This window comes from Neofelis nebulosa, chromosome 18, assembly GCF_028018385.1.
Source record: "Neofelis nebulosa isolate mNeoNeb1 chromosome 18, mNeoNeb1.pri, whole genome shotgun sequence".
Taxonomy (NCBI): domain Eukaryota; kingdom Metazoa; phylum Chordata; class Mammalia; order Carnivora; family Felidae; genus Neofelis; species Neofelis nebulosa.
This window is the reverse complement of record NC_080799.1, coordinates 44,925,019-44,949,097: the sequence shown is the minus strand read 5'-3', so window position 1 is coordinate 44,949,097 and position 24,079 is coordinate 44,925,019. Positions and strand designations below refer to the sequence as shown.

The window sequence follows — 24,079 nt, the reverse complement described above, 5'->3', positions numbered from 1 at the left end:
TGGCCGGGCTGGGGCCAAGGTCTGGGCACAGCTTCCGCCCCACAGCCCACGTCCGTAGTGCTGTCTGCACACGGTGAGGGGTCCACAACCCTCAGGTACTATCTAGGGAGGGGCAGAGGCAGTTTGGGGCCCCGGGACGCTGGCCAGTCTATGCTGTGCAGCCGTGCATTCGCCAGCCTGACCAGGGCCTTGGATGCCCTCCCTGCCTTCCGACGGGCCCCTCCCCTCTGCTGAGGGCTGCGGCGTGGTTCTGCACCCGGCTCAGGTGCAACACTTAGGGCTTGTGGGCGTACTGCAGCGCTGGCTGGTCCGGCACCGCGGCCACTGCGGCCTTCGGACGTGAAGGCTGCCGCCTCTGGAGCTCCCGCAGCCAGGAAGGTTATGGGCAGTGAAGGGGCAGCCCTCATGCCCCGCCAGCGTCTGGACGACCTCGGCGTAGGGCTGCCGTTCCCAGGGATCCCCAAGTGTCATGGACGTGGCCCTGGGCTCACTTTACAGACAGGGTCACTAACACGCCCGGTCTCGCGACCCCGCCGGGGCGCCCAGCTCTTCCGACCAACCCGAGGCAGTCGCGAGGCCCACAATTCCGTGACGGCTGCCCGCACGTCGGCCTGGAGGCGGAGGGCGCCGGCCGAGCGCTGCACCACCAGCTCGGGCAGCGGCCCCTCCGCGGCCAGATCGGGGCAGATCGGGTTGGGGGTCACGGGTGGTGGACCTCACCCGGGGGGCCCGCCCCCACGCCGCGAGGCCCCGCCCCACACGTGGGAAGCCCTCACCACCCGCTTGCACGCCGGCAGCCGCTCCACTTCGTCCCGTGTCACGTGCTTCTCCGCTCGGCCCTCGGTGGCCGCGGACACTCCTCTCTCGACACCTGGGGAAGGGCGGTGACGGAGACTCGGGCATCGGGGGGTGGTCCGCCCTACCATCGGCCCAGGGCCTCGAGCCGCCCTGGCGGTCCCCGCGCGCCCGCAGCACCACGCAGTGGAGCGCCGGGACCACGGCCCGGCGGCCGGAGGCCTCAGGCCCCACTGCCCGCGGACAGCCGCCATGTTCCCGCGCGGGGCGGGGTCTCGGCGGGGCGGGGCTGAGCTCAGCCCCGGTTACTCCTGACGCTTCCGTAGCCTTCCGAAGTCGCGGGTCGCTTTGCCTCGAGCGCATGCTCCAGCCGGCCCCACCCCCGCAGCCCGTCGGACGCACACGCGTCCCCGCCCACCGCGGCCGGAAGTTCCGGTGGCGGATCGCTGGACCGGGCCCGAGCGGATCGCGGGCTCGGGCTGCGGGCTGCGGGCTCGGGCTGCGGGCGCTGGGTGGGCCAGACGCGGAGCCTGGGAGCTGAGCCCAGGCTGTGCCGCGCGGCGCCATGAAGGGCAAGGAGGAGAAGGAAGGCGGCGCGCGGCTGGGCGCCGGCGGCGGAAGCCCCGAAAAAAGCCCGAGCGCGCAAGAGCTCAAGGAGCAGGGCAACCGGCTCTTCGTGGGCCGCAAGTACCCGGAGGCGGCGGCCTGCTACGGCCGCGCCATCGTGAGTGCACCCGCGCCGGGGAGGGGATCTGCGACCGGGCCAGGGGAGGGGGCGGGGCCCCGACTTCGGGCCCCGGGCCTTCGGAGGGTCCTGGCTCGTACGCGCGGACGTTTGGGCCCTGAGAGTTTAGCGATGCTCTTATTCCAAAGGTGTCAAGGCCGCTGCTCTCCAGCCAGTGCTGCTTGCTGGAGAAGTATGGCGAGTGGGGCTTCAGGGTGCTTGAGGTTCCCGGCCAGCGGACGAGGGATCCCTGTTCCTTGAGAACTCCAGGCCCAAAGCTGGGGATCTCCACAGGGCTCGGAAGTTTATCTCGGCAACATTTCGTGGGAGGCAAGAAGGAGGGCTCAGGCAGGCCTTGGGACCGGGAGCGCACCGTCCACTAATCTTTAGCATGCAGGAGCTTTGAAACTCAGAAATGTCCGATGTCTTGATTCTCGCCGTGGGTTCCAAACTGGGATAGGGTTTAGGACAGAGGGGGGCGCGCAGAGCTCACTTCCTCACGCTGGCTGGCCCGGCCTTGGTCCCCAGACCCGGAATCCTCTGGTGGCAGTGTACTACACCAACCGGGCATTGTGCTACCTGAAAATGCAGCAGCACGAGCAGGCCCTAGCAGACTGTCGGCGGGCCTTGGAGCTGGACGGGCAGTCTGTGAAGGCACACTTCTTCCTGGGACAATGCCAGCTGGAGATGGAGAGCTATGATGAGGCCATTGCCAACCTGCAGCGAGGTGGGCCTACTGCTTATTAGGTTGTAGGGGTGCCTGGGACCAGGTGGATAGTCTGGCCAGGTGACCTGAAGCCCCTCTCCCCGCAGCCTACAACCTCGCCAAGGAGCAGCGGCTCAACTTTGGGGATGACATCCCTAGTGCCCTGCGCATCGCCAAGAAGAAGCGCTGGAACAGCATCGAGGAGCGGCGCATCCACCAGGAGAACGAGCTGCACTCCTACCTCACCCGGCTTATCGTGGCCGAGCGGGAGAGGTGAGCTGTGCAAGTGGCAGGCTCCGCGCCCCCCCCCCCCACCCCCCCCCTCAAGTCAGCACTCTCGGGCTAATCCGGAGCCAAGAACACGAGTGTTTATTGAAGGCCGACACGGGCGAGCGGGAGAGGGAGGGAAATGAAACCTGAACAAGGTGTGGGTGGAGTGTGGCCTCTCCTGGCCAGACCCATTTCTGACTAGCTCCTGGCTGACTCCCAGGGAGCTGGAAGAATGCCAGAGGAACCACGAGGGTGATGAGGACGACAGCCACGTTCGGGCCCAGCAGGCCTGCATCGAGGCCAAGCACGTGAGGGTGCCCCAGCCCGTGTGTGGGTGTGCGCCAGACCGCGTGCCTGTGGTGGGAGGGGGCCTGTGCCTGGGGAAGGGGGATGGGGCGTCTGGCCCACGCGTAGCTGCTTGCTTCTTCGCAGGACAAGTACTTAGCAGACATGGATGAGCTTTTCTCCCAGGTGGATGAGAAAAGAAAGGTAAGCCCGGGTAGGTCCTCTGGCGCTGGGGAGCAGGCATCGGAGCGGCGTCCCCTTCCTGGTGCCTGACTGGACGGTCTGTGCCGTAGAAGCGAGACATCCCCGACTACCTGTGTGGCAAGATCAGCTTTGAGCTCATGCGGGAGCCGTGCATCACACCCAGTGGCATCACCTACGACCGCAAGGACATCGAGGAGCACCTGCAGGTGAGGGCCCACAGGTGTTGGGAGCAGGACCCATAAGCACTGAGCGCTTTCTGACCCTGTTGTCACTGCACACTGCAGCGCGTGGGTCACTTTGACCCTGTCACCCGGAGCCCCCTGACCCAGGAACAGCTCATCCCGAACCTGGCCATGAAAGAGGTCATTGATGCGTTCATCTCTGAGAACGGCTGGGTGGAGGACTACTGAGGCCGGGCGAGTGCAAGGGCAGCCCGCCGTGCCTAGTATCCTGGCCCAGGAGGGCCTTGGGGCAGTAGCTCCCAGTCCCTGTACATAGTTTGTGTCCCTAGATCCCTGCCCCAGTGTCCCCACCCCCACCCTCATCAGTTTTGCTGCTGGACCATGAACCCCACCTCCACCTGTCTGGGCCAGAAACAGCAGGTGAGGGTGGGCTGCCGCCACCACTGTCCTGTAATAAAATCTGTGAGCACTAATAGGGGTGTGTGCTGGTGTGTGCGGGGCTCACCAGCCGCCCGCTCTGGCTAGCTGAGGAAGGTGGAGATGAAAACACTGGTGTCCAGGTTTAGTGTGGCGTGCCACCATCGGTCAGGGAAATACAGCACCTGGTGGGGGACGGAGGCGGGACACAGAAATGAGTTAGTGGCAGCTGGTCCAGCCCGGAGGCCCCTTCCTGCTGTCACCTACTGACCTCGCCAGCCTGGACGGTGCACTCCAGGGGTCTCTCAGATGGTGCCAGGGCTGGGTATACGTCCTGCAGCCAGGCCAGTGTGGTCTTATTGGGGTGGAACTCCGGCGTCTTCTCGGGGGGGTACAGGAACCAGCGCTGGGGGCGGGAGCAGCAAGGTCACTCTGTGTTGCAGGCAGCGAGCCCCAAGCCTCAGCCCCCATCCTGCGCTGACCTTGCGGCCGTAGACCACCTCTGAGAAGCCGGGCCCATGCCAGTGGAAAGGCACCCCAGAACCAGCTCCTGTGGAGTTACCGGCAGTCGCTAACCAAACCCAGCCTGTAGTCTCCCCACCCCCTCCCTCTCCCCCATGCTCTCTGCTCCTGCAAGGTACCCACCTGCAACTCCAAAGCTGTAAGCAGCTGTGGTACCCAACAGGCTGAACGGGGGTGGGGAATAGTGCTGGAAAAGTGATGCCCATTCGCTGAAATTATTGTCCCCAAAGAAATACAAAGTGTCTGCCAGCAAAGAACACAGGACACACAGGAATTTTGGCACCCGAGTACTTCCAATGCTCCCATTCCCTCCCACCCCACCCCAGGGCCGACCAAAGCCCACTCACCGTTGCCCAAGGAGGTAGGATCCTGGGGGTGTAACAGGTGCTCCACATACTCCTGGAAGGGCAGGTCCACTGCGGGAAAGGGGCTGGTCAGGACTCGCTGGGGCCGCCTGCAAGATGCTGGCGGGCAGGGTGGGGCAGCTCACCTTTCCGGTAGGAGTAGGTGTTGGCAGTGCTCAGCCGTACCACGCTGTCCCCAAACGAGGCCAGCAGCTTTTCTCGGGAGCACAGGGCCCGGAACCTCTAAGGGGGTGGGGAGAAGACTCAAGGGCTGGGCCCAGCAAGGGCGGAAAGTGGCCAGGAGGGGCGCCAGCACTCACCGAGTTGTCTGTGAGCCTCTGGAGGATGACGGGTCTGGAGAAGGCGTAGCTAGAAGGGGCAAGAGTCACGGCCAAGTCTGACCCGCGCCTGCCCGCTCCAGCCCCCACGCGTTAGTTCAAATACATCTTGGGAGGTAAGGGAGGACGGGTGGGCCAGAAAGGGCGCGACATCGGCGCTCCGGGGGGGGGGGGGGGGGGTAGGGGGGGACGTACTGCTGCACGAACTCGGAGTAGCTAAGGTCGGCCCGACGCTCCACGGCACAGCGCTCCTCCTCCGCCACCGCCGCCGCCGCCGCCCCAGACCCGCGTCGCTGCCTGCGGGCACAGCCGGTCAGCCGCCCCCCCCGCCCCACCGCGTGCCCCGGGCCCCACCGCGCGCCCCGACCCCGCCGCTCACCACCCTCCGTCGCCCGCGTCCGCGGCCACCGGCCGGGCCGGAGCCGCCAGCGTCCAGAGCGCGAGCAGTAACTGCAGCCGCGCCCCCGACGCCATTAGCCCGCCGCCGCGAGGCATGCCGGGAACTCCGTCGTCGCGGCAACGGCCCGGAAGCACCTTCCTCTGGCCCGCCCCGGAAGGAAGGGCATTTTCGAAGGCGGAGCGAAGGCCACCCGACCCGGGCTAGGGCCACGCCCCACCCGCGGCAGTTCCCATGGCGACGAGGCCATCTACCCTCCCCGGGTCGCCCAGCGCGGAAAAACCGGGCCGTCGGCGGCGTGATGGGGTGACAGGCAGCCTCAGACCGCGGCTCCCGCGTCCTTTATTTGGTTCGCACGCCCAGCCCCACCCACCCCAGGCCCAGCGCGGATGGGTCACGAGTACTCGCACAAGTGGCCGCAGCCCGCAGGGCAGTGGGAGCTGCCCTCCAGCCACTTCATGATGTGCTGCAGGTGGCCGCCGTGACTGCAGCCCTGGCACCACACGAACAGACCCTTGACCACGTGGTGGCAGACAGCACACATGCTGGCGCAGCGGTGGCACCGGTCACAGACCCAGCCACGGCTGCTCATGGGCCGCTTGCAGTGGCTGCAGTTGACGTGCAGGGTGGTGGAGGCCTGGTTGAGGCAGCTGACGGCGCGGCTGGTGCTGAGCTTGACCACCTGGTTGGACACGTTCCAGAGGCAGAAGCGCTGCAGCAGGTCGATGTAGGACGTGTACCAGTGCTCCTGGCGGTGCGGAGAGGGGAGGGAGGCAAGAGGCCGGGAGGTGGGCGCGCTGTGGGCTTCACCCTGAGCGCGCCGGGTGCAGGTGAAGGCAGACGTGCGGGGGGTCAGGTCTGGGGGTGGCAGGGAGGCCCTCCCGGAGACCCGGTCACCCACCTGGGTCTGCTCGTCGATGTCCCTGCGCACGCGTTCACCCAGCACAATGAGCACGGACACGGCCATCTGCACGTCGCCCTGCTCGGCGTAGAAGCGCAGCATGTCGCACACCAGGGCGCTGAAGAAGTCAGGCGGCAGGCGGCTGTCGTAGAGGGCGTGTGATACCGAGATGAGCGAGAAGGAGGAGTCCATGGGAGCTGAGGAAGCCGCATCAGCCTCGCTGCCGCTCACGTGGGGCGAGTCGGCCTTGTCCTGCAGGTGCTCGGGGCCAGGTGGAGTGTCCACGATCTCGTGGCGTAGCGGGAAGGCCTCCTGGGGCAGCACATATTCGGGCTCCTCCGCTGCAAGGCAGGGGCAGGGAAGGCAGGGTCTGAGCCTCCGGCCCTGCCTCCCAACCCCACTCTCCCGGCCCCCACTCACGGTGTGCGTGTTCCGGGTCCAGCAGGTACAGCTCGTCCTCCTCGCCCTCCACGTCGCCCAGCAGGTAGTCTGCAGGCACATCGCTGCCCTCTGTCTCTTCGTTATCTGCCCACAAGGGAGGGTGGGCGTTCCAGAGGCAGCTGGTTCTGGGATGCCCTGGCCCCACTCCCATCAACCCCCTGCCCGCCCCTCAGCCTACCCTCATTGGTGATGAGTGTGGCTGAGGAGTCAAGCAGCACCGTGTCGCTCCGTGTGTCACCCTTGCTACGGTCCAGCCTGGTCTCACTGCCCAACCCCGGGGCCATATCCTTCAGATTGAAACTGGGGACAGGGAGGGCTGATGGGTAGATGGGTTCCAACGGTCCCACCCTCTGTGGAGAGCCACCCCCAGGCGTCTACCTGTTCATAAGTGGCAAGCCGCAAGAGCTGCCCTTGCCCACGCTGTGGTTGAGGCTGGTGGCAGGCGCCAGGCCAGGGCTACAGTAGATGATCCGTAGCATGGTCCAGGTCTGTGCCACCTAGGAGCAGCCACCAGGCACTTACAAAGGAGCCTGGGTCCCTGGTGCCCCATGCAGCACCCGCCCCCCCCACGCCCAGATGGAATCACAACCCCTCAGTGTTCAGCTGCCCCAGGGACCTAGCATCCTGGCCCACCCCAAGCGGGGGAAACTGAGGCCTATGCCAAAGGCAAAAATTCTAGCCTCCTTCCTACAGGAGAATAGACAAAAGCAGAAATTGAAGGCAGCCAACACGAAAATGAGCCTGCTGACCCAGGGAGACCAGAGTGGCTGCATGCACCTCTGCAGAGCGGGGACAGCTTGGGAAATCCAAAAGCAAAGACGAGCCACAAGAGGGCACCTGAACCCCATAACACCCGAGACCTGCACCCAGAGGACGGCACTGGCCTCGGGCTCACGGCAGGGCACTGGGCACCCTGTTACCAGGGTGATGGCTGGTGGTGGGAGCAGCCAGAGCTGAGTGCTAAATCCCTGAAAGCGTTTGGATGTAACAGTCGGAGGAACCCCCAAGGTCATGGCCCCTGGGAGCCCATGGCCTCTGGGGCCACCCCGCCTACCTGGTTGCGGCCAAGCTCCCGAGCCACTTTGGCATTGTGGTCACAGAGCTCAGCCAGAGGCCGACCAGCAAGGGCATAACGCTCGGCCGTGTCCACAAACCAGCTCATGCTGCCACTGCCAGGCTCTATCTCGAAGACGCTCAGAGCACTGGAGGCGAGGCCCACAAAAGGCTCGGCAGGGTCCAGCTTGCGCTTGAAGAAGATGGGGTGGCGCCGATCACCAGCGTAGGGCTTGCGCCCAGACTCAGCGGCCACTAGGCTCTCCTTGGCAGCAAAGGCCAGGTCCCCAAAGAGGCCATAGCAGAGGCCTTCGGGGTTGGCGCGCTCAACAGGCTGGCTGGCATCACGGAACAGGTGTTGGCACAGCGTGCTGTCCTTAGAGCCGGAGAGCAGGAAAGAGGGGTCGTGTGGATGGCGCCAGGCGATGCCCGTTGTGACGTCGCGGTGCTCCTCAAACATGGCAGCCGGGACGAAAGGCCGGCGCACGTCCCACACGTAGATGTTATGGTCCACCATCATGGAGCAGGTGGCCAGGTGGTGGCGGCACTCGGGTCGCCACTTGACTCGAGCCACCGAGGCGATGGTTTGCACGCAGTGCACCTCCTTGGCGCGGTGCGTGGTCATGTCCCAGACCTTCACCATCTTGTCACGCCCACCTGTGGCCAGCCAGCCCCTGCAATAGGTCCGTGAAACCCTCAGCATCCTCTCCAGGGGTGGGAGGGCTCCCCGCTCTCTGCCTCACAGGTTCTGAGGCAGCCCTTCCATGAGCCCATCCATCCCACCCTACTGCCACCGCCCTCCCCTCCCCACCCCTCCCCACACCTGTCCTCAGGGTGCCAGTCGCAGCAGAAGACAGGTCCATTGTGGGCTGTGAACATCCTCTCACAGCGGTCAGGCCGCCGAATGTCCCAGAGCTGCACGTTGCCGTTCTCAAAGGTGGAGGCGAAGGTGAAATAGTCTCGGATGCTGAACTGGACGTCCCGCACACTCTCAGACTGGCCTGTCGACATCCATGGAGGGAGAAGGTGAGAGAGCCAGCCCACAGGAGGCTCCAGGAGAGAGGGCAGCCAGGTGTGGCGGCCTTGGAGTGACTGGACTGCAGTCACGTGGCTGCCCATGACCAAGGCCGGGAAGCCTAGGAGGCGGAGTAAACACCCCTAAGCCTGCCTAGGGTGGGCGGTGGTGGGCAGAGGCTTCACAGAGGAGCTCGGGTGGATCAGGTCAGGGAGCAGGATGCCAGGCATCGTGTGGTTTCCGAAGCAGAAACACGACCTCAACTTTCCCTGGATCCTGCATCTGACGTGAGCCCTTGCACAAAGCTGCGGCCTGCCTTCCGGACTGGCCATCGGAGCACCGAGCGTTGTTGGGCTGTCTGCACTCCCCCGAGGGTGCCCCAGCTTCGGCCCCATCCCTTCGCCTTGAGGCGGAGTGCCGGGTCAGCTCCGGGGACCGGAGACCTTAACGGTCCACATCCACCCCCCGGACCAGCACACCGAGAGCCTTCAAAGACTCCAGCTTTTTCACAGCGCAGGTAGTTCAGGTGCTTTAGGAGGCCCCCCAATTCTCTGAGGCGACCGAGGGCTCCGCCCTGTGCCGCACTTGGTCTCCTCAGGGTGAATGGGCCAGCTGGCCTTGAGCCAGTGGCGGAGGAGCTGGGCCTGCTGGGAAAAGAACTTGGGGGGCAGGGGCAGGCAGCATACTCCGCCCCCTCTCATCCCTGAGCTGCGGACCTTGGAGGTCCCCGTGGCTTCCTTCATTCAGTGAAGCGGCCCGGGGCTCTGAGGCAGGAAAAGAGGAGGCAGCAGACCAAAGCGTCCGCTCAGCGGCCCAGGTCGGCCGCAGTCTGCTCAGGCTCTCCCTCATCCCACGCCCCCTGCTCCCATGCTGACCCTCGGCCACTCTGGCAGCGCTCTCGGGGAGCACACCTGAAGACCCTAGAAGCACATGGTGCCCTTCTCCACCTGCCCGACCACCTCCAGGGCCTCACCAGAGAAGGTGCTGACAGAGTCCTTCCTGCGGAGGTCGAAGCACTTCATGAAGCCGTCCTGGGAGCCGCTGAGCAGCACGTGGGCTTCGGTGGGGTGGAAGCAGACTTTGTTCACCGTGCGCTTGTGCTCTGTGAACAGCTGGTCCTGCTTGTTGCGCGACGGCCGTCCCAGGTTCCACGTGACCACCACGCCGTTGGTGGCCGCCGTGGCCAGCAGGTTCTCATCCATCTGGTGCCAGACCACGTCGGCGCAGCTCAGGTTGAGCGAGGGCTTGCGGCCCACACGCAGGTTCAACTTCTCCACAAACTGCTCGTCCTCAATGGCATAGATCTTGAAGATGCTGCGGCCCGCCACGACCACCTGGGCGGCGTCACGGCACACACTGATGGCATTGGCCGGCGCGTCCAGGTGGCAGTGCATGGTGCGGCCCGTCAGCGCGCTGCCACCCAGGGCCGTGGTCACTCGGGACATCTTCTCCATGGCTGCCCGGGGGGGGGTGGGGACACGAGGCCCGTCAAGTGGACTGGCCTGGTCAGCCAGGAGGGGCCTGTCAGTCCAGACCCGCCACCCTGGTTGGGTCCCCCCCCCCAAGCTGCTTAGTCCTGGGCCGGTCGGTCTTGGGGAGCCAATCCAGGACCGTTCACCGCCCCTCAGGAGACACGTCTGACTTGTGGGGAGACCCTACCCGGTCAGTGCCAGCCCTGGTCCCCGCTCCATCCCCCAACAGTCAGACCCGGGTGGTTACTGGACCTTCGGTCAGTCAGTGCCTGCAAGGATGCGAAGTAGTCCCCACAGTCCGTCTCAGGGCCTCCAGGGAAGAGGCGGAAGGGCCAGAGGGGCGCGGCGGCCACCGACGGGACTTCAAGGGCCAAGCCGGGTAAAGAGCCTGAGGGGTCTGGCCGGACGGGAGGCAGGAGACCCCGGCGGCGCGGAGCACTGAGAGTGGCGCGCGCGGGGCCGGGGAGGCCGCGGGAACACCGCTGGAGGGATCGGAGAAGCCTCTCCCTCCGCCGGCACCGGAGCCATCGCCTAAAACTGCCGGGCGGGCCTGGCCGGAAGCGCCAGGCCGGAAGCAGCCCTTCTCTTTCCCGCCCACCTGCTCGCCGGAAGTGGTCCGTGCTTGTCAGCCCCTCAGCGGAACCGGGCACCTCACTGCAAGCGTTCCGGATGAGGGAGCCGAGTTGGTGCAGCCGGAAGGATGGTCCCGAACTGTGGGAGAGGCGCTGCCGTGCGTTCCCGCGGTTCCGCCTCAGCGGTTGGTCTTTTGATGCTGGTGCTCGCTCTCCGCCAGCAAGTCCAGCCATCCCTAAACGAGTCCCGAGTCCCTGCGGTCGTCTCCACCTCCTTCCTCACTCTCCTCCCCTGGACCCACCTCGTTCCCCCCGATCTGAGCCCCGCACAGCTGCCAGGTACCACTCTTTGGTCTAAGTCCACAGGGCTCCCCACCGCTTTAGGAATAACCCCCAGACTCCCGGCCTCCGTCTCTCCTGGCGCACTTCCAGCAACGGCCGCTTACACCGCTTCTTCAGCCCACCGAGCTCTTTCCTGTCCGGGCCACGCGATTGCTCTGCACTCTCCGCTCTGCAGAAAGCGTCTTCTCCACGCTCCAGGGTTCGGCATAAGCATCTCGTTGTCAAAGGCCTTCCCCGGCCCCCACATCTAACATGTGGCCTCTCCAGTCACTGTCACCTCCACAGTGCTTGTCAAAACGCATTCCTTCGTTTAGTGGTCATTGCGTGTGGCACACGAGTGTATATCAGGCAGGGATCATGCCTGTCTCGGTCTCCACAAACTCCGGTGCCTGACAGATCCTGCTGGTTCACACCACCCCCGGGCAATCGAATGACCCTCTCTGAGCCGTCCTTTCTTTCCTGGTTTTGAGTCCTGTTCGGTCCTTGCTGTACTGTATGATTATAGGACATCCCTGCCCCCCTCTTAACCTCAGTTACCCAAAGCACGAAACAGGGCTCATCTTTGCCCTTCTGGAAGGATGGACTAGATTCTAGATATTTTGAGGTTAATCTTATATGTAATGACTTTGGTATCATTCTCTCCTCCCCAAAGCAATGAAAGCTTAGGGACCGTCTGTACTGGTCACTGCTGTGTTCCCAGTCTGCATAGTGGCACCAACCTCTGCGTGTTGAGAGAACCAGAAAGTGTGATGAGTTGAGCGGTGCACAAGAGTCCAGAGACTTGGGCCACCCTGGGCAGATACACCTTCCCCTGCCACGGTCGGATGACCTAAAAACAACTCAGACACGTGTTTTTACAACTTTTTTAATATATATTTTTATAAACAGGTCACGTGATAAAATAGCACAAGAAACACTTACCAAATATAAGGTTATATCTTCCGCATATACAGGAGAATGAGGTCGTTATGTACAATAAGAAAATGATTTTAGGGGTTGGTTGGTTTTGTTTTGTTTTCCTCTCTCCCCTTAATTTTTCCTCCTACAGTCGTTGGAAATATCACAGCTTCAGTTGCATTAATACTTTGGACAAATGGACAGCTGCCTCCTCCCCACTAGGGAGCCGTGGGGAGGAGGGGCTGAAGAAACTGGCTCCTGACCACCTCAGCCCCGGAGCTTCCTGTGGGCACTCCAGGACAGGGAAATCTTTGGGCTGTTGAACTGTTTCTCCGCTTCAACAGCATCTCTCGCTCTCTCGCTCGCTCTCGCTCTCTCTCTCTCTCGCTCGCTCTCTCTCGCTCACTCTCTGGCTCTCTGGAAACTGGTTACTTTCTTCCAACCAGACAGGGGGTGTCCCAAGATTGGGTGTGGGCACTGTATTTCCTGGGGCTCAAGGTTGGGATGGAAAGGGGTCCCAGCCCCCTCCTCAGCAATTGCCAAGATGTGCCAGCATCCCCAGGACTTCCGTATGTCTTGGGATTGGACAGAACATGGCGAGAGCCCATTTGGGCAGGCAGAGGTTTGGGAAGCTGGGGAGGGGGTGGGGGCAGCTAGAAAGGAGCCCTCCCTCCTCTGGATGCTGAGGGTGTGCTGGCCACTGTAAGATTGGAGTTGCTGGCTGGCACTGATCCTGAGCCTTGGCTGGGGCCCGCTTTTCCAGCTTCCACCTGACAGAGACCTGCCCAGGATAAAATGTGGCGCTGAGGAGGCTGGGCCTAGCTGGCTACAGGGACTGGTGTGGGATCCACCCAGGGCTGTTTGCAAGGCCTGCAGGGCCTGAGGGTCGCTCCAGCTTGTGGTTTCTCAAGGTGGTGGTGTCCTGCCGGGGTTGAGGTAAGCTGCAGCCGGCTCGGTTAATGTTGACTACACCAATATCATTGTCAGCCAGGGCTGTCCCTCCCTCAACCCAATTCCACCCCATTCTGGCCCAGGGACCCATAGACCTGCCAGTGGGGGATGGGGCGAGCAGGGGACTGCCTCATACAGTGGCCAGGAAAAGGGGAGGTCTCATGGGGTCAGGCTGGCATGAGGTGGGGCACGGGCGGGAGGGACTTGGGCTCCTTGGCGGGCCATGGCTTTGGCGGTGGCCTGTTTCCCCTCGCACCCCTCCGAGGGCCTCAGGCGCGGTGCAGTGGAAGATGCAGGAAGCCCTTGGGGCTCTTCTGGCCCCTGTGTCCTGGGGGACTCAGCTCCCCTCAATCCCTCCGGGCCCTGCCCGAGATGGGGGGACAGCGGGGAGACAGAGCGGGGTGTGGCGGGGAAGGTGGTAAGGGCGGCGGTCAGGAGAGCTTAAAGCGCCCCCTGGGACCGAGCCCCGGCCCCCCCCACCCCCCCCACCCCCAGCGGGTGGACGAATGATGGAGGCGGCTGTGGTGCGGTGGAGGGCGGGCGTGCAGTGCGGGCACGAGGGGCATGCACAGAGTCCCCGAGTGTGCGTGCGTGCGTGGGGCTGGGCCCGCCCGCCGCCCCTCCCCGCCCGGGCGGGGCCAGGAGGGGCGCGGGGGCCGGGCGGTCACTAGGTTCGCCCTGCCTCCCGCGCTGGGCCGCAGGCGCGAGGGCTCCCCTGAGGGCAGGGCCGGGAGAAGGCGTCCCGCCCCGGAGCGTGGCGGCTTCCTGCGCCGGGGGCGGGGAGGCCCGCGCTACTCGATGACGAGACAGCGGGGCAGGTGCTGCGAGAAGTACTTGAAGAGCTCGGGGGTGGCCCCGGGGCAGTTGGTCAGCTCTAGCTCCTCCAGCTCCTGCAGCTGCACCAGGCCCGACAGCCCCGTGGTGGTCAGCAGCGGGCAGCCTGCAGCGGGCGGGAGGCGAGGCGGCGGCTGAGTGCGGGGCCGGCGGAGCTCGCCCGGCGTCTCCCTCCGGCCCGGGCCGTGGGACCCGGGGAGTCAGTCCCAGGTATGAATCGGCGCGAGGGACCCGGCAGGGCTAGGTGGGGGCGGGTGGGGTCTCACCTGCCAGAGACAAGAGCCGCAAACTCCTCATGGCCAGGAGGTGCTTCAGCCCGAAGTCCTGCACCTGGGCGGGAGGGGAGGGAGGGCAGGGCGGGTTAACGACCTCCGGTCGCGCCCTGGCGGGGAGGGGGGTGGGGGGCACTTCTAGGGTCAGGCCTTGGGCCTGGAGCTGTTGGAGGGGCAGGGGGGCAGGGCTCAAAAAGGGGGGTTTCTCGGCCTCCCAAGGAGCCAGGAGGCAGCGGGGGAGTGGTGCTGAGGGTCCCAGGGAGTCCGGGCGCTCGGCCTATGTCGCGCGCTAGGTGTGGAGGGACCCAAACTGCCTCTGACCCTTCCGGGATCAGGGCAGCGGGCTGAGCGGCCGGGAAGGGCCGAGTCCCCCACCTCCGCTCCCCAGTCTTCGGAGGCGAGGAGGGCGGGTACCTGGCAGCACCATCGCAGGTAGAGGCTGCGGAGGGACGACATGGTGGACAAGTAGCTGAGGCCAGTATCCGTGATGCGTACACACCTGTGGGTGCAACAGAGGGGCGCTGCCCACCTTGAAACACCCCGCCCCTCAGCTCCGCCCCTTCCTGCTTTTCCCGGCGGGTCCAGGCCTGAAGCTCCTCTCCGGGCGGCACAGATGAGAGCGCTTCCCTTTCCACAGACTCTCCCCAGCCAGGTCCCCCCCAACCCCCACCCTGGCTGCTTGGTGGCACCACCCGTTCCCGGGGGGGGGGGGCGGTTCAGCCCCACCCTTGTTACAGGGCCACTCTGGATCCCGGGTTTGTGAGCGCCCGTCCTCAACCCACTCCCCATCACGCGGCAGCGCCACTCCGCTACAGGTCGCTCCACTGGTCTAGGCTCCCCGCTCAGAAGGCCCCGCCCCCCCCGCCCCCCCCCCCCCCCACTGCCCGGGCGTGGGGGTCGCGCGCACCTGTCCAGCACCAGCTCCTCCAGGCGGTGCAGGTCGCAGGCCACGTACTCGAGCGCCATGTCGGTGATGCGCGGGCACCACGAAAGGTCAAGGCTGCGCAGCTTGCGCAGGTTTTCGGCCACGAGCTCGACGCCGTCGTCGGTGACCTTGGAGCAGCCGGAGAGGCTGAGCGCGGTGAGGTTGGGCAGGCTGTGCACCACGTTGACCACGCCGTGGTTGGTGATCTCCCAGCAGGAGAGCAGACGCAGCGTGTGCGTGCTGTGGCCCTGGCGTGCTGTGAAGTAGGCCAGCGCCGTGTCCGTCACGTGGTAGGCCTGCAAGCTCAGCTCGGCCAGGTTGGGCAGCAGCTGCGAGATGGCCGCAATGGCGTCGTCGGCCACGTTGATGCAGTCGCTCACGCTCAGCGAGGTGATCCGGGCGCTCAGGCTGGACCACAGCCCCGCCTCGGTGAAGTCGTTGCAGCCTGACAGCTCCAGGCGCACGACCCCCTGCATCTGCTCCAGCATCACCTGCGGGCAGCAGGGCGTGGTGAGGATGGGGGGGGAGGGCGGGGCGGAAGGAGCCCGATGAGGGGCAGAAAGCAGTGTTCTCGAGTGTAGACGGGTGTAAAACAGGACAAGTGCACTTCACAGTGTGTTTCTCACATCACCACCACATTCTAAGAGAAGAGGCAGAGCACGGGGGGACCTGGGAGCTCAGGGCCTCTCCAGAGCAGGGGCTGGAGAGCACTTGGTGCTAAGGATTTGATGGTTAGAGTCCTGGCCCTGGGGAAGGGGCAGCTTGCACAGCTGCTCCTCTGGCCTGAGCACCTGCTCCCTTGCAGCATCCCTCCCCCCCCTCCCCCCCCCGCCCCAAGGCTGGCCTCACAGGCATGTGGGGCTCTGAGCTCAGAGGGGGCTCCCACTTGACTGATTGCTTTGATGTTGCTGTCTTGAAATTCTTAACCATCTTTGAACAAGGGACTTGAATTTTCATTTTGGATTGGGTCCCCCCAATTATGTAACCAGTCCTGCTTCCCCTCCCCCAGAGACATGATCCACAGAGCACCAGCTCCACCCTCAGCTCCTTTGCTCCTTGTATGCCTGGGGTTTCCTCCGGGGGCACCCTCCCTCCCCCCACCCCCCAGCTCATTTGCTGCTGCTTGGCCCTGCCCACCCCATCCCTGTCCCTTCCAGGCCACCGGTGGGGCGCACCTCCAGGCCGGCATCGGTGATGGTGGAGCGCTTGAGGCTCATGGCCTTGACGCCCTTCTTAGAGAGGGAGTAGTTGTCGATGAACTCACAGATGTCCAGGTCGGAGACACCAACCAGGCAGAAGCCCTCAAAACCACGCGCAGCGAAGCCCTGCAGGTTCACAAACTCCTTCTCGCCACCAGGCAACACGTTGTACAGCTCCTTGGCGTGCAGCACAGGTGTGAGGCCCGCCCAGAACTTGGGCTGGTAGAGCACACGCCGCCAGGCCTTGCACACCTGGGCCAGCACGCACTTCTCACAGGCCGAGAAGTACCAGAAGAGGCCATTGAGGATCTTTTCATCTGTGGCCAGTGGTGGCCGCTCCACTGGGGGCCCAGGAACTGGGACTGAGGCTGGTCCACCAAGGGGGAGCCCTGCCGGGGGGCACAGGCCCCCAGCTAGGGCAGCCCGTGGCAGTGGGGCAGCCAGGCTGGGCGGTGGGAGGGTGGGTGGGGGTGGTGGCTGGCAGGGCCGGTTCTTGGCAGCTGGTGTGCCCTTGGTGATACTGGCTGCACCCAGGCCGTTGGGCTGGCCCGGCAGCTTTACCAGGCCATTTCGAGGCAAGCATGGAGGCTTGGGGTCGCCGTCCACACCCGGGCTCGACATCTTCCTCGCTCGATCTGCAGACAGGGTCCAGGATGGGGTAATGAGTCTCCTGCCGCAGGAGGGCTGGGCTCCTTCCCATCCCAGGGCATCTCCTCCCCTGGCACTCCCAGAACCACCCAACAGAAAGGATCTGAATCCAAGTCCCTCCTTCCCCGACTGTGAGATCAGGGCTGTTCATGACTATGACACTCCCTGAGCACCTACTATGCGCACTGAGCTCAACCAGTACTCACATCTTTTTGACAGCTAGGTACTATGGTTCTCGTTTTAGAGATGAGAGAAGAGAGGCAGCGACAGACAGACACTTGCCTGTGACTTCTCCCTTCACCTTTACTACCCTGATGCCCAACATCAGTGTCTGCCAGGCCTACCTCTACCCGGGTAGGAACTGGGAAACTGAGGGAGCTGGTGTGGGGTGGCCTCTGCATCTCCACTGTGGGGTTCCGGCATGCCTCTGAGGAGTGGTTCCAGGACCCTGTCTGAGACTCACACACCAGCCCCTGAAAATGTCAGTGCCTACTGGAGGTTCTGTGGTTCATAATCTACCCAAAAGAAAGGGCGAGGTTTACTCTGATGCCAGCACAATGATCCCTGGACACATACTGTTCTGTAATCCTCCATCTAACCCGTTGAGGATCGTACTATGATGATTGTGCCCATTGTTACAGATGAGGAAAATCAAGCAGCATGAACTGTTTGCCCAAGGTCACAGTAAGTGGTGGAGTCGAGGCTTGGACTAGAGCTGGCTGTGGAAGCATATTTGTAGAGAGTTCCTCATAGGGTGGGACTGAAGCCACCCCGCCAATGCGCCCCCCCCCCACCAGGGCTCTGAGGTTGTGAGTGGGTGGCAGATGGCTTTGAGCACAGATAGCCCTGGAGAGGGGGGCAGGGGGACCCTCACAGTACCACCATCTGCTCCACATTCCAGATCTTCTCTCGCCCAGCCCCACTCTAGACATCCCACGGGAAAGGCAGTGCACCCACTGGTTCAGCCATACAAGCTCTGGGGTCACATACCCTGGCTCTGTGGCCTCAGTGAGGCACTTTTCTCTGAGACTCACTTTCCTTACTTTTGAGCCTGAGAAAGGATGATACACCCCCACGGGACAACATGTGAAAAGGGCTAAGCATAGTGTATGGCCCACAGTCAGCCTTTGGAAAGTGGTGAGGAAGTTGCTTCTAGACCCCATGGCCAGCCTGAGGGGAAGGGGTAAGGAGCCATTAGGAGGGAGGGAAGTGAGCCACCCTGCCCTGCTCTACCCAGCACCATGCCTCCACTGGCTTCCAAGCCCTGGACAGGACAACCCTTGCTGGCCTTCCACGTCTGTGGAGGGGTTGCTGACCTGGGCTGGGACCAGGGGTCTATGGGAACACATGGCCTCATGGCTACCAACTCAGCTTTGGGTTGAAAGGCCTTCCTGCTCTGACAGCCATGAGCCCCCAGCCTGGCAGTCCACATCAGGCCCACCCTCCCCAGGGGAGGCTCCCCAAGCTTGGCTGTCCCTTTACTGAAGCTCATGACCAGATAGTAGCAGCCTCACGCTGGATAAAACACGACATTCATAACAACGTCCGCTGAATGTCCACTAGCTTCATGTCGGCCCCGTGTGTGTTGGGGCGGGGGGCGGGGGGAGCAGCCTGACACGAGGGCTGCCCCAGATCTCTTAAAACCAGTATGTGATGAGGAGACCGTTGTGGATCAGAAGTGCCTCATGGAGGGACAGCGTGAAGCCCACGACTAGCCGCCCACTCCTGGGACCAGAGGAGAGGCTGTCCTGTCGTCCTGTCGACTCCCTCCTGTGGGCTGTGCTGGGTTCAGAGAGGCAGCCCCAGCCTGAATACGTTCTGTGTCCCCGGTGCCGGGCGCCAGGATCTCAGGGCTCAGGGCGCGCCGCCCACCCGGTCTCCGCCGCTTCCCGCAGACCAGGCGCGGCTGGCTCGGCCCCGGAGCGCAGCACCATGGACAGCGCCCCTCCAGCCGCTGTGCGCGTGCTCGGAGGCCAGGCCCCGGCGGGCTCCACCGCGGACAGCGGCTGGTAGGGGTGGGAAGGGGGGCCGGCCCCGGCAAACCCAGCTCAGCAGGCGACGGGGCGGGGCGAGAAGCCGCCCGCTCCGCCAAGATCCGGAGGAGGCGGCGGAGGTGGCACCAGGGGAGAAATAACTCAAGAGCAGTGCCGATTTAGGTTAAAGATGCTCCCAGCCACGGGTGTGCACGTGGAGTGCCTGAGTTGGTGGTGGGGGGCAGGGTGCACGTGGATGCCCCGGGCATCTGCAGGGCTCTTCCCTTCCCCCGCCCCCCCCCATCCACCCCACTGGAGCTCACATTTGCACGCGCCCACAGTCCCATCCCCTCTTCAGGCCTCAGGGTGGAGCTGGTGAAAACAGCCAGCGGGTGAAGAGAGCCCACGGGAGGGAGGGGCCAGGTCGAGGATGGCCTCCGCCTGGGGGTGGGGGTGGGGGTGCCCGAGGCCTGGCTGCCCCTTATCTCACACTCACATCCCTGGCCAGAAGGCACTGCCCTGCCTGCCAGTGGGTCAGCCCTTCTGCCGAGCCTTCGCCTGGAGCTGCCTCTCGGCCGAAGCAGCTCTGAGCTCCTGACCTTGTCCATGGTCCTGCTGGGCTCCACCTGCACACTCCAGCCTCACTGACCCAGCCTGACAATCCTTGCTCTGTGGCTCAAAACTGGAAACAGCCACACCTTGGCCCAGGGGTCAGGGCTTTAGGAGAGAACCGAGCTTGCTGTCAGAGATGAGTCTTCCTGTCAGTTAGGCAGGGGGTCTCTTGCAGGGGGCTGGGACAAGTGGCCCTCTGCCTGGTCCCACCCACCCAGCCAGATGGGCTGCGAGACCCCAACCTCTTTGGTACTTGTTCCTGTCCCTACTGCATGCACTGGGGCTCAGAGGACCTGCCTGGAGTTTCTAGTCAGGATGGGGAAGGGGCAGTGGCCAGTCTTATGTGGTCTGCCTCCTCCTTTAGCACTAAGCACTAGGAGCTAACGCTAGGAAAAGAGGCGTTTTAAAAAGATGGCCAAACTTGCACTATTCTCAGCCTCAGCCCCTGGTGTCTTGTGCCTCCGTGTGGAGCGGAATTCTGGAGGAGGTCCTCCTGGGATAGGCTGCGGGGGCTCCAGGTTCCTGGGAGGACTCCAGAACTTGGTGGCTCCCAGGCCGACAGTCTCCAGATGCCCACGCTGAGGCCCTGAAAGGAACTGCTTCTTTTGCGGCCAAGTCACTGGGCCTAGCAAGTCCACCTTACAGCCTCGCCTCTGGTTCCTCCCCAGCCATGGCCCTACAGTCCAGCCAGAACCCCTGTTCTGTATTCCTCATCCCCTCCCAGGGCACATGGTGGGCCCCCTGCTTGCTCAGTTGGCCTCCCTACTTCTTAATCCTGCCAGCCTCTCACCCTCCATTCTTCAGTGTGAGCACCACCCCGGTCTCCCCCTGCGGGACTCCCCAGCCCTGAAAAAAAGCATCTCCAGGGTCTCAGTCATTACTGTCCATCCATCTGTCTCTTCCCTTGGCTGGGGACTTCTTGAAGACAGGCAGCACCATGACTGAGTGGCCTCTGAGTGCTGGCTGAATGAATGAATGAATGAATGAATGAATGAATGAATAATGGCAGTCAGCAGGGTCATGCAGAAAGGGATATGGCTGCCAGATGCCCAGGAGGCTTGATGGAAGACAGGCCAGATGAAGAAGAGGGCAGTGGATGGTAGGAGAGCTGCTTGTAGCTCAGTTTGTTAATCCTGGTTGTAGCAGAGGCCACTGTCCACAGTGAGGGCAGCCACTGTGTTGGGTTGGTGCCAGAGTCTCTGAGAAGGCGCCCAAGACCCTGGGGCTTAGGGTGGGCCTTGCAATTATTCAGGCCCATGGGAAGAGGATGGCTCACATCTCTTTTTTGGCTGAGTCCCCACTATGGGAGCTGCAGGGTTAAGGAGGCTGCCTGCCCATCCCTCATAATCTGGCCAGATCCAGGGAGAGGGGACAGGAACCACCAGAAGGGAGGGAGGAGCTGGTCCTGCCCTGCTCTTCCCAGTGCCACTCCTCTATTGCTGGTCTGAGCCCTTCCCACACTGCCTGACCAGGCGTGGGGAAAGTGGGGCTCGGAGACTGAATTTTCAAAAGGTGCACAAAGCTGGGATTTGACCCCAGTCTGTCTGACCTCCAAAGACCAAGCTAGGCATTGAGGTCCAGGTGGTGACCCTGGGCCCCCAGCTGGTCTGCCGCTGGCCAGGTGCACTTCCTGAGGCCTCTTCCTCCGCCCTGTTCTGCTTCTCCTGTCCCCTGTGTCCTCCCAGCCTGGGACCTTAGGCTAGTGGTCTCCCCCAGCATTATCTCTGTCATGCCCCTGCTCTCTCACCAGAGGTTGCAAGCTGCAGGACTCTCTTCTTTTGGACTGCTCGTGCCTGGGAAACCCTCCACTCCTCATGGCCCCCAACTCCGAGATCTCTTCCTTCATCCCCGATACTCTGACACAGCCCACCGTGAATGCTGGAGGGGTCTGGCCCTGATAGGACCTGCACTGACCAATTCTCCCAGCCCACTGAGGCCCATGGAGCTGGGCAGGGCATGGGTAGCCCGAAAAATTCACATCGGGTCGATCTGCAGTGACATCCCCAGGGACTGGGGTGACAACCAGCTTGGGATTAGGGACACAGTGCGGGCTGACAAACTCCATGACAAGCCCCGTGACTCAGGCACATTCACATCCCTGTCACTTTGCACATGTGCCAGGCAGCACTCCCTTCCCGCCCCCAGCCCAGAGATGCTTCTGGGGTGCAGGCTGCCCCACCCGTGCCCCGGGGGCTCCAGGAAGTGAGCACATGGCTTCAAAAGAGACCCAATGGGTGCTTCATCAGACCCAGTCCTGCGGTCAAGCTCAAGACAGCTTGGCCATGTGGGACTGGGCACCTTGGGGAATGGGCTTGGGCTCCACGCCTCATCTTGGCTCTTTTGCTCTGGAGGATGAGCCCCCCCAGTGCCTAGACTGGGGGCATCTAGTGTCTGCCTCTTTGGGTGGCTGTCTCAAACCCTCCCCCTCTTCCCCACCAAGTGAAGTGATGGGGTCCAAGCCCACCCTCTGTGACTGGTCTGGCTGCGGCTCCAACCTGCCAGTGGTGGGGAAGGTTCTGAACCACCCACTTACCCCACAGAGCCTTCCTTCACTGCCACCTCCACTCTTCCCCTCTGAGGCATGGCAGCGAGCACCCACGTGTGACAAGATGGGGCTACGGGCAGCCGAGCAGGGCCCTACCTTGGGGTGAGATGTCTCCCTGGCTCTCAGCAGCGCAGGCTTCCTGGGCCCAGGCCAGCGGTCTCGAGGGCCCCAGGTGCCCCTACCTCAGGGCTAATTGTGTCCTTCTTCCATTGGGAGAGAGGACTCGCTGAAGTGCCCTGGAAGTGGGTGTGAACTGGAGGGTAGCGCCTGTCCAGAGAGCCTGCCCAGCATCAGGGGTACTTATAGGCCTGGCCCAAGTGAGAGGTGGCTGAGGAAGAGGGGAGCCAAGTAGCGGAGACGGCGGGCCCTTGCGGCCTGAACAGTCTGCCCTGCACTGCCCACGTTTATGACCGGGGTTTGGATCTCCCTTGTCCCCATAGCTCCTGGTCCAGACCTGTGGCCACCTCCTGCCAGGCCAGCAAGTCTCCATCAAGCCTTTGCCCTCTCAGGGACCCAGCCCAGGCCTCCGCTCAAAGGCGTTGGCTGAAAGAAGGGGCCTGGGAGGTGGCGGGTACCGGGAAGGGACTGACCGAGTGGGCAGGTGAAGCGGCATCCGCCATCTGTTGTCTCTTTGGAGGGAAGGCTTCCCGTGCAGAGGCCGGGAGGGGCTGGAGGAGTGGCCACTGGGCCGTGGGCTCCCTGAGGCTCCAACAGCTAGGCCTGCTTTCCTTCTGGGGTGATGGGTGGGGGACTCTCTCCCCTGAAATCCCGGGAGGCCAGACCCCTACCCTAGCAAGTCTCAGAGTGCCCGGTTTCCCTTCTGAGGCCGTCCAACCTTGGCCAAGGCTCGACCCCTCCTCCAGGACCAGGCACGTGGCCAGCCTCCTCCTTTCCCCTCATCCTCCTGCTGTGGTGGCAGCTCCACACAGGCCCAGGTGTCCAGGGCAGACTGGGCCCCCGCCATGCATCCACATGGCTCCTGGAGTGGAACTGTGTCTAACACCTGTCTCATAGGCCCAGGGGCTCGTGGTGCTGGGAGGGAAGCTCAGAGCTCAAAGGAGGTCCAGGATCTCACCCAGCCACGCCGGCTGGGGGCCTGCAGTTCTGCTCCCACCGAGATATGGTCGGGCGGCACCGGCCCACAGCCCTGGTCCAGTGGCTGTGGGGAGCGTGCTTCAACCAGGCAGCCTCTGGGGTCAGGAGCCCTGGGAGGGCCTGTCAGGACCACAGGCTCAGTGGCCTCCGCCTGGGAAGCGGCGGCGCGGATGTGAGACCCTGGGGGTGTTGGCGGCCCTGTCCGAAGCCCCCTCCCCCCTCCTCATTGTGGCCGCCGCGATGGCGTGGCCTGGCCCCTTCCCCGCTCCACAACCTGGCCCGGTGCACACACCTTACCTCGGCCCGGGCACCTGGCTCATGCCACGCTGTCCGCCGGGCGTCTTCTCGTCATGGGGAGCCCGGCATGGGCGCTGGCGAAGCGGGGAGGCGGCCGAGGTGCTGGCCTGGCCGGCAGGGCCCAGCCGCGCCCCGCGCCCCGGCCTGGCCGGCCCCCTCGGCCGCGCCCGGAGAGGAGCTCCCCGGTGGGAGAGGATCGGCTGCCCGAGCCTCCCACCGGGGAGGCTGAGGCAGTGCCCAGATAAATAAGGCCGCTTTGCAGGGAGCCGGGCGGGCGCCTCCTCCCTCCCCGCGCCCTCCTCCCCGCGCTCCTCCGCGGCCGCCGGCGGCGCCGCGCGCGCCCCCCGCCCGGCTCTACACGCCGCGCCCTCGCGCGCTCCCGGCGCCGGGAGCCAATCCGGTTGGCGAGCCCGGGCGGGGGCGCCGAGGATGCCGAGCCCCGCCCCGCCCGCCGCGCCCTGCCGCGCGCCCACGGGCACGCGCCGGCCCGGCGGCACCCCTGCCCCTCCGCCTCGGGCGCCCGCACAACAGCAGACCCGCGCGCACGGCGGGGCGGGGCGGGGCGGGCAGGGCGCGCAGCCCGAGAGCCGCCGGCCCGGGGAGAGCCCTGCCTGCCCGGAGCCCTGCGGGGGGAGAGGACTCGAGCTCTTTGGCGCCGGCGGTTGGCTCGGGGGTACGTGGTCCCGCGCAGACAGGTGCGGGCCCCGCGCGTCCCGACCCTGGGATGCCACCTTCGAGGGCAAGGACGGTGCCCCCCTCCCCCTCCCAGCCCTTCCTGCGGAGCGGAGCGGGCGGCCAAGCCCCCTTCATGGCCCTCACGTCTCCGGCGCACCTGCTGGGTGCCAAGTCCA

The 24,079-nt window shown here is 64.2% G+C and overlaps 4 protein-coding genes across 6 annotated transcripts; 1 reads left to right on the top strand and 3 right to left on the bottom strand.

Annotated features, from left to right (window-relative positions):
* Positions 1-1,206: 1,206 nt before the first annotated feature.
* STUB1 (STIP1 homology and U-box containing protein 1) lies at positions 1,207-3,639 on the top strand. The gene is made up of 7 exons (XM_058712028.1): positions 1,207-1,519; positions 2,048-2,246; positions 2,333-2,498; positions 2,716-2,803; positions 2,928-2,984; positions 3,074-3,190; positions 3,269-3,639. The coding sequence occupies exons 1-7, from the start codon at positions 1,361-1,363 to the stop codon at positions 3,392-3,394; spliced, it is 912 nt and encodes a 303-aa protein (XP_058568011.1). The 5' UTR covers positions 1,207-1,360; the 3' UTR covers positions 3,395-3,639.
* JMJD8 (jumonji domain containing 8) lies at positions 2,925-5,410 on the bottom strand. 2 transcript variants are annotated; one of them, XM_058712029.1, is made up of 10 exons: positions 5,167-5,410; positions 4,983-5,084; positions 4,770-4,818; positions 4,596-4,692; positions 4,453-4,521; positions 4,229-4,348; positions 4,066-4,154; positions 3,855-3,989; positions 3,672-3,768; positions 2,925-3,094 (listed from the first exon to the last, which is right to left on the bottom strand). In XM_058712029.1, the coding sequence occupies exons 1-9, from the start codon at positions 5,280-5,282 to the stop codon at positions 3,688-3,690; spliced, it is 858 nt and encodes a 285-aa protein (XP_058568012.1). In that variant the 5' UTR covers positions 5,283-5,410; the 3' UTR covers positions 2,925-3,094; positions 3,672-3,687. The 2 variants fall into 2 exon arrangements, with proteins under 2 accessions (XP_058568012.1, XP_058568014.1); XM_058712031.1 differs by having other exon boundaries at positions 4,066-4,133; positions 5,167-5,398.
* A 61-nt stretch (positions 5,411-5,471) lies between these two features.
* Positions 5,472-10,649, bottom strand: WDR24 (WD repeat domain 24). Its single transcript, XM_058712025.1, has 8 exons — positions 9,568-10,649; positions 8,403-8,580; positions 7,581-8,253; positions 6,905-7,023; positions 6,705-6,826; positions 6,506-6,610; positions 6,086-6,426; positions 5,472-5,932 (listed from the first exon to the last, which is right to left on the bottom strand). Exons 1-8 carry the CDS (start codon positions 10,046-10,048, stop codon positions 5,579-5,581), a joined length of 2,373 nt encoding a protein of 790 aa, XP_058568008.1. The 5' UTR covers positions 10,049-10,649; the 3' UTR covers positions 5,472-5,578.
* A 1,180-nt stretch (positions 10,650-11,829) lies between these two features.
* FBXL16 (F-box and leucine rich repeat protein 16) lies at positions 11,830-23,537 on the bottom strand. 2 transcript variants are annotated; one of them, XM_058712027.1, is made up of 6 exons: positions 23,224-23,537; positions 16,035-16,693; positions 14,842-15,350; positions 14,349-14,433; positions 13,929-13,992; positions 11,830-13,768 (listed from the first exon to the last, which is right to left on the bottom strand). In XM_058712027.1, the coding sequence occupies exons 2-6, from the start codon at positions 16,677-16,679 to the stop codon at positions 13,620-13,622; spliced, it is 1,452 nt and encodes a 483-aa protein (XP_058568010.1). In that variant the 5' UTR covers positions 16,680-16,693; positions 23,224-23,537; the 3' UTR covers positions 11,830-13,619. The 2 variants fall into 2 exon arrangements, with proteins under 2 accessions (XP_058568010.1, XP_058568009.1); XM_058712026.1 differs by having other exon boundaries at positions 23,229-23,536.
* Between the last annotated feature and the right edge of the window lie 542 nt (positions 23,538-24,079).